The sequence below is a fragment of the Limulus polyphemus genome, unplaced genomic scaffold, assembly GCF_000517525.1.
Source record: "Limulus polyphemus unplaced genomic scaffold, Limulus_polyphemus-2.1.2 Scaffold4780, whole genome shotgun sequence".
NCBI lineage: Eukaryota > Metazoa > Arthropoda > Merostomata > Xiphosura > Limulidae > Limulus > Limulus polyphemus.
Genome location: NW_013670390.1, coordinates 44,924 through 60,514, shown reverse-complemented (window position 1 = coordinate 60,514; position 15,591 = coordinate 44,924). Strand labels below are relative to the sequence as shown.

Sequence of the window (15,591 nt, the reverse complement as noted above, 5' to 3'; positions counted from 1 at the left end):
ATATATATATATATATATATATATACACACACATATATCTGTGTCATTATAAGCTCCTTGTACCTGATGATGACAAAAACCTCGTCAAAACGTACATTTGCTGTTATGTTAAATTTATATTAAACATTTTATTTATTACCCATTCAAGCTGTCTCCAAGCATTATTAGTCTCAAAGTGGGTTCCTCGTCATCAAATCTGGGAAAAAACATCTAGGGACCCAAGTAGGAGGGCCCCCAATTTTGCCCTCTTCTCCAAAAGTGGAGGAAAACAACACTCTGGAAGAAAAGCCTCTGTCCACCACCCAAGTGACTGGAAACTTGGTGTGGTTAAGACTCCCTAGTTCCATTAATAGAATCTGGGGGGGGGGGGGTATTGCATGTTGGGGAGTTCTGAGGAAGAGTGCTAGGAAACAGTGAAGTAAGTGAACCAAGTTCCCTAAATTTTTAAAAGCAAACCGACACCGATTAATTCAATCCGATGATCAGCAGGGACAGGCAGGATCCTCTTTAACTTCACTCACGATACTGTGGTGGTCCAGCATAATATGATAATAGGTAAGGGACCCTGGAAAGTAAAGAGACAAGAGGAGGACAAAATACTCACTCCTCATTATAATCTAACAGATGTTGTCAAAATGGCCATAGGGGGTAGAAAACCTTCAGAAGAAGAAAATGCAGATTGTGTGCAGGATGTGAGAGAAAAGTATTGCTAGAAGGCCACACACCAGCTCTTACAAAGTAATTCAAATGGCAGCTAAAGACATGGAAATGTGAGGAATCTGATAAGATGTGACTTTCAGAAGTTACCTCACCTGTAAAGAAAGTCCAGAATAAGCACTATAGTTCCATTTGCAAATCCACCTTGTAAAAGTAATTGGGGATAAATATTGGGAAATTGAAGGATTCCAATGAATAAAGAATTGAGTTCTATCACATCGAAAGGAGTTAGTGTGAGCCACATAATGCCTCAGGACTCTGACAAGACATAACAAAAAATCAGTGTCCGAACAGTTGTAGAGGTGAGAAATAGCTGCCAAAAGAATTGGTGCGAAGGATTTATCCCCTTCTCTGGCTGCCAGAGTCTTAGAAGGAAAAGAACTATCAGGGTATAGCAGGACAGAAGTGGAGTGATAGAGTCCTGTGCACATGTAGTGCGAACAACTCTGACCTATGATGTCCACATATCAGCAACAAAAAAAAAAAATCCTTTAAGGGAAAGGTGATACATGGTACATGAGGCTAAAGGCCCGAAAGGATGTCAAGACAAAGCATGTAATACAACTCTAATATTACAGTTCGGTAAGTGAAAAGGCTGTTTGGGAAGAAGGACTCTAAATGATTGGAGAGGGCCAGATAGCACTGGGGAGTCAAAAACTTTCCGATGTTTAGAATAATGAAAAATAGTCAATAAAGCTGCCTTATATATAACGAAAGTAGATGAAGCTAGACCCGAATCAAAAAACAAAATATGGTGGGCACGTTTGAGTGGAGTGGGATCAAATTCCTCATGAGACACCATTGGCTATAAGTGTGTCATTTCTGTTGATAAATGGCCATTGTGGGTCTATGGATAGATTGAGGCATACAAGGCAACTTTAGAAGTTAAATTGCAATGCTGTGTGAAAGGCTGCATAAATTCCATACATGAAGTTTGAGCTTTGGAAAGTCTGGGAAAAGAATGTTGGATCAAGGAGGCCTCAGCAGAGATAGCCATGGAGGAGGAGGCAGAGGTGGACTCTCTTGAAGATACTGTAGAAGAGGAAACCATGGTTTGGCCAGCCAGTCTGGGGCTACCAATAACTCTCAAGTAGGGGATCGAATCTTATCCAGAACTATGGGTAACAGATGAATTAGGGAAAGGCATAGAGGTGCAATTCAATCCAATCTTGACTGAATGCATCCATCGACTAAGCCCAAGGATGAGGTACCGGGGACCAAAAACACTTCTAGTTGAAAGTTTCAATGAGAGGCGAATGCACTGATCATTGGAGTCCCGAACTGAGAGCAAATCCACTGGAAAAACTTGCAATGGAGCATCCTTTCATTCGGGAGAATTCAATTGGGCCAAGTAAGGTGAAATTCATCACCAATGGAACATGACAAGCCAGGAGGCTGGTATGATGGGAGTGAGACCAGTAAAGAATATCCAAAGTTTGAAAACAAAGGTCCCGAGAATGCATGCCCCCAGAATGAGAAATATAAGAGACCACTGTAGAATTGATGGAATGAATTATGACAATTTTCCCCTGCAATAGATCTAGACCTTGAACCTTTGCCTGAAGAAGTTCTCAATTATTGATGTGGAAGGAAGATTTGTCTTCCATCCATAGACACTGAAATTCATGACCATTGATATACACACCCATCCCTGAAGTGAGGCATCTGTTAAGAAATGAAATTCAGGAAAAGGGGCAGTACAGGAACACCAGTGGTAGTGTTGATCTGATTCAACCTCCACTCGAGAACTAAGAAGTTGCTCCTGGTGAAGGAGACTGGATGATCCAGGTGGATCAAAATTCATGATCCACTGGTTGTGCAGTGACCACTGAATGGACCACATGTGTGCTCATCCTGAAGGAATCAAAGATTCGTGGAATGCCCACATCCCTAAAAGAGATAGAACCATCCACATAAATAAGAGCCTGACTGCCCATTCCATAGCCTGGAGATGGATGGGAGTTGGCTGAGCCTGGCATAAAACATGTTGAAAAAGACACCCAGATGGACAATATTGTAAGTCAGCAAGAGAATGGATTTCTCGGCTCTGATAAGAAAACCAGCCTTGCAGAATCTGGGTATGTTGTTCTGCCAACTGATGAGATAGTGCTAGAAGTAACCAGTCATCCAGATAATGGAGTGTGCACATGCCCAAAGTATGAAGGTGACAAGAAAAACTTGTACAACTCTTCAGAAGGCATATGGTGCAGATACTAGGCCACAGGTTAGATCCCTGAACTGCAGAACCTGACCCCTGTGCACGAAATGTAGATAGTGGCAGGATGACGTCACTATGAGAATGTGTAGATGTGCATCAGCAACATCGACCTTGGTCATTCACAGACCTGGTGAAGAATGCCAACGTGGATTGAGAAAAGACTCCATTTTGAACCTGAGAGGATCTAAGAACTGATTTAAAGGAGAAATATCGATGATCAGCCACCAATCTCCCATCTTTTTGGGTATAACGAATAAACGGGAATAAAAACCCAGAAGAATGGGATTGACTCTCTGTATCACCCCTTGACCAATAACTCTCTGATAGGCTTGGAATGAAGATCCATACTCTCCAGATCTGTTGGGGGTGGAAATACGACAGGGGCGAGGATAATGCAGGTGGTAAAGTTAACAGAATGACCAACCTTGATGCTAGAACCTGAAGTACCCATGGATCTGTGGTACAGGAATTCCAGGTGTCCTTCAATTCTTGTAACCTCATTCCTACAGACCCCACCCACATAAGATAGTCATTGAGGACAGTGGCGATGGTGTGCCCCAGCAGAGGAGCCTTGAAACTAAGGACAGAATCTACTCAGAGTAGCCATAGTGTAAGGAATAGAAGCAGTAGCACCATGACTTACAACAGTAGCCAAAGAAAGTCTAGAGGACAAAAACAACAAAGAAAAAATGCAAGCGAGTGACATCAATTTGTGACTCCAACTGTTCTGGGATGCCAACAAACATCAAGGGATGAAGAAAAGGAGTCTCACTTAACTCAAGGAGGGCTACAGCAGGTAGAAAAACTCCCTCCCACAAGGCATCTCTACCCAATAAATCCCAACAACATACAAGACAGGAAACCAAAGAAATTGACAATCTTACTAAGGTAGAAATAGCAAAAGACCCAAGACGTCCTCAAATTGATGTGGGAACCACTGATAGGCTTCTGACAAAATTTGTTGCAGTGGAATGGGGGGGGGGGTCTCAGAACAAGAGTGAGGGTCAAACGAATCTCAGAAATTGTGATCTGTTCAGTGATCACAGGGTCTGGAACTCCACATATCCAAGAGAGGATTTAGTCTGTGGAATCAAAATATATGTCTACCTATCGGTGGTAAGCCAAAGTATTCTATTCAAACAAATGAGGGGGGCAAAGGTATATCTATCCTTTAATGTAATAGAGCAGTAAATCTCCCAGCATTATCAGCAGTAGTCACCCTCAGACCTTTCAGTCATCAAGAATGGAGTAGATTCAGAGGCAACCGGAGAAAGTCCCCAAACCTCACAAACTAAACTGATTATATGAAGAAATGTAGCAGTAGGTTGCTGATCCAAATTGTCCTAATGAGAAACCAACTTAGTAAACAAAAGTGTCGGAAAAAGAGAGTCCAAATTATTTTCAAACTGTCCTGGATCATCAACAAAAGCAGCCTCAGAGCCCCTTGGAAGGGTGCCTCCGGACCTAATAGATGTCTCCATCTGACAACGAATAAGGTCACAGACAGCCTCAACTGAATTCAAATTCAATGACGAGGAACCCACTTTGAGATTAATAATGCTTAGAGATGGCTTAAATGGGTAACAAAGAAAAACTTTAATATTAATTTAACATAACAGCAAGTGTACTTTTCGATAAGGTTTTGTCATCATCATGATGTGAAATATTTTCAACAGAAAGGCGAGATTATAATTTTCTAGCAATGGTTAAAAATAGTTATTTACATAGACTCTTTAAACTCTAGTGGAACAAATCAACTTATAAAGCAAAACATGAGATTTAAATAAGCATTCTTTTCAGGATGGATAAATATTATGTATTAGTTATAGAAAGGAATTAACGACAAATATTTTACATATAAGACATAAGAAAATGTAAAAAGGTATGTCATGCAAATTAATTATAGAATCAAAAACCGTAATCATAAAAAACAAAATTGACTGTCTCATTCCATACTTATAAAAATGAAACATTAGGTATGATAAAATTCTTTCGGGACACATAATTGTGAAAGTATGTAAGGTAAGTTACTGGTTATAATATTTGCTTCATTCAAATAATGGATAACATGTATGATAAAATCTGACATGTGTAACAGTGTTATAATAGTTGTTTCCTTAAAATAATGGATTTACTTGTAACATTTTAATTAATTATATCTAAACATTGATGACATAATCACATACTGAGACATCTTACAATGAGCTCATCATTCTATTGAGCTATCCACCTATAGTAACAATACCCTTAGTAACACTATTCACCTATAAAAACACCATCTGCCTTTTTAAAATGTACACAATATATAAGCAAAAAATAAAGTGAAACTGATGAAAACCTTTACAATACTGGTAATTGTAAACACAATGTTATACATATTACATTAAATTATGAATATTAAGACTGATTGTTACTATAAAGTTAATGTTGAATTGTCACCCTCTGGTGGTTCAATCATGAACTATTTGCAGGATCTTCATATCAACATGCCCTCTGGCGGCAGAAAACTTCTGCTAGTCAAGTGTCATAGTGGTCTAGCAACCCACCTTCTGGTGAGTAGTACTCAAACTACAGGTATTTTGCATATCATGTGACAGTTATATAACAACCCTCACGTGTATGTAACACTTATTAACAATCCTCATCTGTATGTATTATGTAATAGTTATGCAATCCTCAGGCAGTATCCATTGATCTCCACTCATTTGGCAACTCCCACTGAGACAACATCTTTGAGTGATGAAATGTGGGGGTAACTAATCCCAAATATTAATCTACTTAACCTAGAGCCTAAGTTCAGCCAAATTACTTCCTAACTTATTGTATAAATCTTGACTACATCCTACACTTTTAACACACAAATCAATTTACTTTACCTACAGTTGTGAGATCCGCCAAGAAATGTCTTTACATGTTTAAAAATATAAGAACAGCACATATAGTACAAACAGTTACAAAATCAATTTTCTAATAAAAGGCTTATAATGTTAACTTGAAAACTGAGTAGAATCAAATACCTGCAGGACAAAATTGTTGTTCTGGTCCATTAAAGATGGCGTGATTCCTTTTCACTGGAACTGTATCATCCTTTAGAGTTAGATGAGGAGGTTGATCTTCATGATTGGTCCCAGTAAGAGCCACAGAAGATAACAGATCAAAGGTAATTATTCCATCAGGCTTAGGGTATTCAATAGGTTTACACTCTGATGCTGGTTTTAGTCTTTGATAATCAGCTCCTAAAAATACACAAGAAGAAAGCTAAAAAAACAATCAAGGTAACAATGTGTTATGAATAATTTGTTGTGAATTAAGAAATCATGTTAACTCTTATTTCCATCCATCTCAATAATTTAGTACAAATCAACTGGTTACACACCACTGTGAGAGAGTGTCCAAGGTTCTTTTCCTCGAAGCAGCATGTAGAAGACAGCACCATATGCTAAAGTTCCATATATTCCAAGTGGAGAGTGGAAAGATGGACGGATATTTCGAACTGATCTAATTTCTTTCCATACCCAACTATTGCGAATTTTATCTTCATACACTTTGGGGTCAACACCTACAAAGCAAAAATTACAGTTCTTAACCCAATATTTCAACATTACTATGTCTACTCTATTAAAGTTATCCAACCTTAAACATTAAGATCTTAAAAATTTTAATAATATTCATTATTGCTAAACTAGAATAAAAAATTATAGATTAATATCTATAATTGGCAAAATATTTATCAACATGCTGATGTTAATTCAACCAATAAACTTAACATAAGTATAGTTTTAAGTGTTATGTGACCTGTTTATTTCAATTAAAAGTTAACATTTTCTTACACTGTAAATGTATTTCCGATAGGTACTTACCTCACTCACACAAAGCTATCTTGACCTACTTTTTTGCCTCCTAAGCATTGCTAAAAAAATTTGTAACATTCAGCGCACCAATCTATATGCTCCACAAATTCTGCACAACTTTTGAACATGTATATAGCATGTGACCACCCTCCACAAACAGTAATGCACCACCTATATTGAACCCACTGAAGTTCCCGCTCAATAATCACATTCGAGAATTGGCAGGATCTAAAATAAATAACACTGACAGTGGGGACGAATTTGGGAAGTGTGTGAGATGGGGGGAAGTACCTATTGGTAATTCATGTTCAATGTAAGAAAACGTTAACTTCTGATATGATCTTACCTTCACTAACACAAAGCTAGAATTCTACATTGAAAAGGTGGAGAGGACAGTGTAAGTGCCTAACAGTGAAACCAAGCAGAAAGCGACTGCCTAGAAATAACTAGTGTGCTCAGAGATAACAGGTATGCTCTTCGCCCTATAAGAAGGACATGAACCTGACACAGGCATAAAAAAAAGGATGTGCACAAGCTTAATTCATTCTGAGTAAGGTGCAATCCATAATGAAAAACAGCGCAAGTTCGAATTGTCCTTCATTGCACAAATCAGATCGGAAAACAGCCACCTCTCATAGGTGAAGAGCTGCTCTATTAAACAAAAGTTTGAAGTGAACTTGATACCTACATGAGGACAAATGGCAAGTTCAAGGACAGTTCACCAAAATATAACGATGGAGAAAAACAACTAGTCTTGGCTAGGTACCTACCCAACCTCAATCAGACAGATGAGGTTCCACAACCTGTCCTCGGCATTAGGAGGTTGAGGATTACCCAGATAAAAACGAAATTAGAGTAACATAAACATTGTGGCTAGGGCATGTGGACCATGTCATATATACACCAACCCCAACCATAAGTAAACAGATTGTCACATATCAAGCAACCAGAATTAAGAAGAGGAAGTTAGCATTTGGCCAAAACAGGACAAACTCCCAAAATAACTGTAGGTGCAAGAAGCATAACAAACCGAACTAGGCATTATGGGGTCATGTCATGGCCTCAACTCAACCATAAGAACAGGGCAATACCTGTAACCAGTATTAAGGGCGGAAATTGTAACTCACTCGACCATAAATGCAGGGAAGACACATCCTACACTCAGATTGACAAGAAGGATGTGGACAATTTGCTCAACTGTAGGAACAGTGTATGTACATCCTGTTGCTGGTATTATGAGGCAGACAAAGTCCACCTGGGAATAAGCATACTGGAGAAAGGGAAAAACAGAACTCAGTTTTGCCCTCTTCTAGATAAATGTGTGGTTGTATTGTAAGGAAATTTCTAATTCACACTCAGGAGGAAGAATCCTTGGTCCAACACCACAGTGACTGGTAACTGGTAAGTTTTAAGCACTCCCATGCTCCACTAGGAGAAAAAATGGGGGAAGTAACTGTGATAGGGAGTCCAGAGGAATTTCACACTAGAAAAAGTGCAATGGGTGTCCATGATTCCCTATTTTGAAAAGCTGACTGTCCTTGATTTATGCAATCAAAGGGTCAGCAGGGATAGGCAGAAATCTCCTTTTGCTTTACTCATGATAGCCCATCATTAAGTTAAACAGATGGATAACTATAGAAATGTATATACCACCAGTGGTCTTGTGGAACATCCCATCTCTACAGTTAGTGTATATAGTTCAGATTTGAATAAAAGCACACATGACCAGGCAACACTCGCTACAGAGTGGGATCCTATGAGTAGCAGTGAAAGAGAGTCCCTGAAAAAAAAAAAAAAAATGAAATGTTGTGAAAAGACATAATCAAGTCAATGTAAACAGACATGTGTAGAATCACCACAGGAGAGAGATGATATCCACCTGAGAAAGATACAGTCAGATAGTGCAGATAATGAGCAATGAAGGAATAATGAGTAGTCCATATTCTAGCCTGAACAATTTCCTCCAACAAACAGTGAAGACAAGCAGCCAAAGACATGGTGATATGACAAATTTGATGAGATGTAACACTGAGGAGATGGCAATATTTCATGGATAAGTTTGAATACACCAGCCTAAGGAGTTTACAAACCCAACCAGTTAGTGTGACAGGGGATAGATCATGAGGAAACAGAAGGGTTCCATGGAATAAAAGGTCAGGAATGTGAACACTGAAAGTACATGCCACATAACACAGTAGGGAGCAAACTTGAGAAGGAAGCCGATAGGGATCAGAATGGGAGTACAGGTGGGATATGGAAGGTAAAGAAATGGGTGTGAAAGCCAAATGGCTTTGATAGGCAACAGAGGTCTCAAGGAGGAAGGACCAATCTGGATATATGATGACATAAGAGGAATGGTAAAAGATTCTGGTAACATTAATAGCATAAAAATTTGATGGATGACATCTGCAAGCTAGGAGGAAAAGGAAATGTATTATAACACATACCTGATTAATCAGCTGTAAAAAAAAAGGGGTGTAGAGTGTGACAAACCAATATAAGAAGGTGCTGGAAAAAGTGAATCCAAGTTTCATCTCCTTGATTGTATTCATCCTCACAAACATTTTTCAGGTTAAAACAGAATAAATCACTACCAAACGTACAAAAGTAACTCACTGTGAATTAAGGCCTGTACCTCCTTAGCAGATAAAGTTGAACCCAATGAATGGGTAGTCATACCAGAAGCACTGTTTACTGTAACAGGGATATCAGTTGCCGATATACTGAAACATGAAGAGATTCTAAATTACCGTATAATTTGGCAACAATAAACAAATGTAAAAAAAAAAAAATTAAGCAATTGAATGCAAACACAGTAAAACTGTTGAAAATGGTATTGAAATGTCAATAAAGTACAATTGTAAATTGTAGTCACATGTGAAAAAACATACGTCTAAATGATACTTTGCCAAATTGAGAAATTGAGGATTAAGCGAGAACTTCAGAGGGAGCCAGCTGCATTTATATAAGTGGTGCAGCACTATTGGTGGAGGGTGGTCACATACTATACACATGTTCAAAAGTGGTGAGTAATATGTGGGGTATATAGAGTAGTGCACTGAGTGTTAAAATTGTTTCTAGCAGTGCTTAGAGGGCATAAAGAAGATTGAGATAGCTTTGTGTGAAAAAAGGTAAGACCATATCAGAAACTAAACTTATGATTATTAGTGTTACATGTCCAGTTATGTCAATTAAAAAACTAAACTTGAGAGTTATCATACTGTACTGTAGAGTCATGAGACAAATAAAACAACAAACAATAAGAACTTATTTCTGAGAACTTTTATCAATATTGGAGGCAGCTGAGAGTTATCATACTGTACTGTAGAGTCATGAGACAAATAAAACAACAAACAATAAGAACTTATTTCTGAGAACTTTTATCAATATTGGAGGTGGCTGAGAGTTATCATACTGTACTGTAGAGTCATGAGACAAATAAAACAACCAACATTAAGAAATGATATCTGAGAGTTCTTACCAGTAGTTGGAGATGACTGAGTGTCATCACAAATAGTTTCAAAAACACTTTCAGCAGCTAACATAGCACTTTTCATAGCATTGTGAGTTCCTTTGATCTTGGGTACATTCATAAATCCAGGACTGCAACCAACGAGACAGCCCCCAGGAAAAGTAAGTTTTGGAATGCTCTGTAAAATGAAAGACATTACTTGTTTAACAGAGTTTTGTTACATCTAAGCTAAATTTTTTATCTTCCACAAAACACCAAAACCTTCATGAATTTCAAAAGAACTCACAGCAATATTAATTTTCTTTTTAACAGTAATCCAAATAAATTAATACATTTTTATCAAATATTCTTGGATCTCAAAGAAACCCAAGTTCAGTGTAAACTTATATAAATTTTTCAAAAGCAGTAGAATGCAAAAAAAAAAGAGAGAGTTCAATACCAGTTTTTTTGTCTATTCACCTCAAATAGAGCCTTGAGTTTAGTTACAATAATAACTATATTTTAAAGCAATCAAAGTATTTGGAGAAATGAAAAATGTTACTAACATCTAGAATAAGAAACAAATTAATTTTATAATCAAGATTTATATTAATACCTATTAGCTCCATCAGATTATCCTGTATTAACAAATTAACTGATGAGCTCCATCAGATTATCCTGATCCCTTCTGTCAAATTATCCTGTATTAACAAACTAAATGATCAGTTCTGTCAGATTATCCTGTATTAACAAATTAACTGATCAGTTCTGTCATATTATCCTGAATTAACAAATTAACTGATCAATTCTGTCAGATTATCCTGCACTAACATACTATCTCCCTATCACTATTAATTTGATCTAATCAGTTCTGTGAGATTATCCTTCAGACTCTCCCCTGTTACCAATTTGCTCTGATCAGTTGTTAGATTATTCTGCATTACCAAACTCACTCTCCTATCACCATTAACCTGCTCTGATTAGCTCTGTCAGATTGCCACAAATTAACAAACTAATTCTCTTATCACCATTAATTTGCCTTGTTATTTGCCTTCTTTATTTGCTTTAATATGAAAAAGATGTTATACTTGTCAGTAAGGTATTATAAATCTTAATGTAACTTATTATAAATCTCTTCAGACAGAGCAAATATCTTACTTGGAACCCTCCTTCATTTAGTGCTCGCGCACCGTAGCCAATTCGTTTTCCTCCTTCTAGTATTGACCGAATATGTGGATGAAGTTTAAACCTTTGGAATTCTCTAAATGGATTGAGGTAGGGATTCTGGTAATCTAAGCCAATCACAAAGCCTATTGATACTAGTGGCTGCCCTTCATCTATGTGGTAAATGAACGATCCTCCATATGCTGTTCTTTCCTAAAAAAAGTGAAATACAATATCATAGAAGTTACTAACTTGAACACATTACAAGTGGATGAAAGCTGTTCTTTTATTGGACAGGGGAGAAAAAGGAAACAATTAATTAAAGATTTGAAATAACATATATTTTTAAGGTCAGACAAAAATAAAATATTAGATATAACTAAATGTTCCTGTCCCAAATCATTATGATATGACAAAATGAATACAGAGTTATTCTAATGTATTATACTGGACAGATGTGGCTGCAATTATCCTAGATATGGAACATTCTGGACAGATCTGGCTATAATTATTTTAATTCTCTATCATATTGGTCAATCTGACTATAATTATTATAGACCTGGAACATACTTAACAGATCTGGTTAAAATTACTCTATGTCTGGGATATGTTGGGGAGATATTGGCAAAATAATTTTAGTTTTGGAACATACTGGTTAGGTCCTGTTAAAATTATTCTAGATCTGCGATATACTGGGCAGATCTGGCTAAAATAATTTTAGATGAGAAATATACTGGTTAGATCTGGTTAAAATTATTTTAGGTCCTGTATATACTGAGCAGATCTGACTAAAATAATTCTAGATGACGAATATACCAGTTAGATCTGGTTAAAATTATTCTAGATTCGGGATATATGAGCAGATCTGACTAAAATAATTCTAGATGAAGAATATACTGGTTAGATCTGGTTAAAATTATTCTAGATCTGGGATATACTGGGCAGATCTGGTTATTAAACTAAGTAGCTAACATCATTATTTACATGTTTTTCTATTTGACATCCTCTTTTATGAGTCAAAGTTTCTTACAAGTGGCCAACCAACTGTGTGTTCCACTCGTCCAGGATGGTGATTGGCTGGATCAACTTCCCAGAGTTCCTTTAAACCAATTGCGTATGTTTGTGGATCACAATTTTCTCTTAAGTTGAATTTTTTATAAAGTTGTTTTGCTAAATGGCCATGACAACCTTCAGCAAAAACTGTGCACTTGGCATGGAACTCCATCCCTCTTTCAAACGTGTCCTGAAATTTACCAATAATGTACACAGATGTTACTTTATAAAAATTACTAAAACCTTTATCATCAGACTACAATGAACTTAATACCTATGATCTCTTTTTCTTGAAGACTTCAAATAATTATTTGAGCCTTAACTCCTGAAAATAACAGAGTAATATCATACTATTAAACATTAACATTATAGTTAAGTGTATAAAGTAATATTTTATCATAATGGACTGTATGCTCGACATACGTCATCAAGAGCAACTGTCAGTAAAGTTAAGTGTATTAAGCAATATTCTGTCATGATGGACTGTACCCCTCATGTACATCATCAAGAGCAGTTGCAGTAAAGTGTATTAAGCAATATTCTATCATGATAGACTGTATCCCTCAGATACATCAAGAACAGCTGTCAGTACCCCTCACATAGGTCACCAAGAGTAGCTGTCAGTAAAATTAAGCATATTAAGTATTAGTCTATCATCAATTGTCAAGAGCAGTTGCCAGTAAAATGTATTAAGCAATATTACAACATGGTGGACTGTACACCTGACATATGTCATCAAGTACAGTTGACAGTGAAGGTAAATGTATTAAGCAATATTTTCTGAAAGGGGGATATAACCCCTGACATAAGTCCTGAGAAGTAGGTGTGAGTAGTTTTAAGAATGATGAACATTCATGGAATGAAAAAAATTAAGAGAATTTTATTCATTTGATTAATGTGAGGTGACTACAGGGGTCATTTTTGAAGAACTTACAAATCATAGAATACAAGCTGAAGATGGAAAAATTCAGGAGGGTGATAACAGTACAAATATAAATGGCCAATAAAAGAGTAAAAATCTTGATTGTTGTAATTAAACAGGATAGAATGTTTTGCTCTATATGATGCTGCAAACCTTTCATCTGATCAAAAACCCTTAAAGCCATAAAGCCTTCTGCCACATGTCTACAGTATCATTTATATGCTTTGTCACAAACTCCATACGAGATTTAAGATGATTCTTTTTCAGTAATGGCTTCTTTCTTGTCACTCACCTATACAGGCCAGCTTTATATAGGGATTGGGATACTGTCGATGTATGAACATTGACTCCTATTACAGACATGGAACTTTGCAAATCTTTCAAAGTCACTGTTGGCTTCACAGTGGAATTCCTAACCAATTTCCTGCTTGCCAGGCTGCTTAGTTTGGAAGGTCAGCTTGATCTGGGTAGTAACTGTGGGTGGTATATAGCACATTCCACTTCTTAATGATGGATTTCACCATACTAATAGAGATAATCAATGACTTTGAAATTTTCTTTTAACCTTCTACTGAGCTGTGCTTCTCTATCACTTTATCCTTGACTTGTTTGTAAAGCTTCTTGGTGTTCATGGTTGGTTTGTCATATCACTATGCGAGTTGTGGTTTGAACAGATGCATTTACTCAGAAGTCAAGTTAAATCACTTTGATTACACACAGACAGAAACCATTACACTAATTCTGTGACCTTTCAAACTAATATTTTGCACCTGAACTGATTTAAGGTTGCCGTAGCAAAGGGGTTGAATACTTATGAAATTGAGAATATCCTAATTTTCTTTGAAAATCTAACTTACTTAAACCTTATCTAACACAGAGAATATGGCACTGAAGGAGCCATTAGTCAGTAGTATATGGCAAAACATATTTAACAAAGAGAATACAGCTTTGAAGGTGCTATTACTCGGTAGTAATATGGCCAACCTTTATTTAACAGAGAATACAGCTTTGACTGTGCCATTAGTCAGCAGTATATGGCAAACCTTATTAACACAGAGAATATTACGTTGAAGGAGCCATTAGTGAGTAGTAATATGGCTAACCTTCATTTAACAAAGAATGCAGTATTAAAGGTGCCATAAAAAGAGCTAAAATAGCTTGCAGGTTAATTTTTAGTTGTTCTAGAATTACCAGATGACAGAAGTACATTGTTTGTCACGAATATGAAGCTGCACCAGTCATTTCTGCACGACAATTGTTAAAAAGATCATAACATTACCAGTCTGTACTCTACAGCAGTTTTTTGTTATATGATGATGTTTTACACTAAATCTTTAAGCTGACTCTAATGTTACCAGTCTGTACTCTACAGCAGTTTTTTGTTATATGATGATGTTTTACACTAAATCTTTAAGCTGACTCTAATGTTACCAGTCTGTACTCTACAGCAGTTTGTTGTTACAAGATGATGTTCTATACCAGCGTTTCCAAAAGTGTAGTCCACGACCTGGTACCGGTCCATGAAAAAACATGCCGGGTCCGCAGAAAACTAAAAAATTAAATTAAATTAATTTTAACCCTTTCTCTAACAACTGCCATTTTAAAACTTTCTCCAAGCCCTTGTTGTATATTAAAGAAAAATGTAATTAAACCAAGTTAATATAAATATATTCTAATAAAATTAATATTTTCAAATACATTATAATTTAAATTTTCATTTCATTTAACTTGGATTTCTCAGTATTAAGCTAATATAACAGGAAGGAAAAGTGAAAGTTTGTACTTAAGGCTACAAAACTATAGAATTCACAAGTTGACCACTGCCTTTATACCTTCAGTTCCTCAGGAATTAAGGTGTTCTCACTTAGTGTAAATTATAAAGCCCAAGATTAAGTTTTATGGTGTTGATAACCTTGAGATTCTTGTGAAATGCCATAAATTTAAACCACATGTTAACTAGACATGTCCCCCTGCTGAGTTCAAGCCGATTTTCCCCTGTCTGCAGGTAAGATCAAAGAAGGGATTTTGTCTCACATAAAAGGAACATTTGTTCATTCAAGTTTTAGGAATTTTATTCCAAATTTGTTAAATTTACTTAAACTGTTAATGGAAATTGACATGCATGTGAGACCTGAGTCTTACTTCTGGTAGTGCCAGGTAGCAGCAGACAAGTTACTGGCGGCCGATGCTAGAAGCATCAGTTTGTTCTGAGAAA

General features: G+C 36.6%; 1 protein-coding gene across 1 annotated transcript in view; it reads right to left on the bottom strand.

Moving 5' to 3' along the window:
* The window catches only part of LOC106471676 (electron transfer flavoprotein-ubiquinone oxidoreductase, mitochondrial-like), a 47,294-nt gene that overhangs the window by 3,767 nt on the left and 27,936 nt on the right, over window positions 1–15,591 (bottom strand). The window contains exons 8-12 of the mRNA XM_013932293.2: window positions 12,432–12,644; window positions 11,396–11,614; window positions 10,268–10,436; window positions 6,312–6,494; window positions 5,953–6,171 (exon numbers count right to left, since the gene is read on the bottom strand). Of these exons, the coding sequence (XP_013787747.2) occupies window positions 5,953–6,171; window positions 6,312–6,494; window positions 10,268–10,436; window positions 11,396–11,614; window positions 12,432–12,644 (1,003 nt within the window). The remainder of the gene's footprint in view (window positions 1–5,952; window positions 6,172–6,311; window positions 6,495–10,267; window positions 10,437–11,395; window positions 11,615–12,431; window positions 12,645–15,591) is intronic.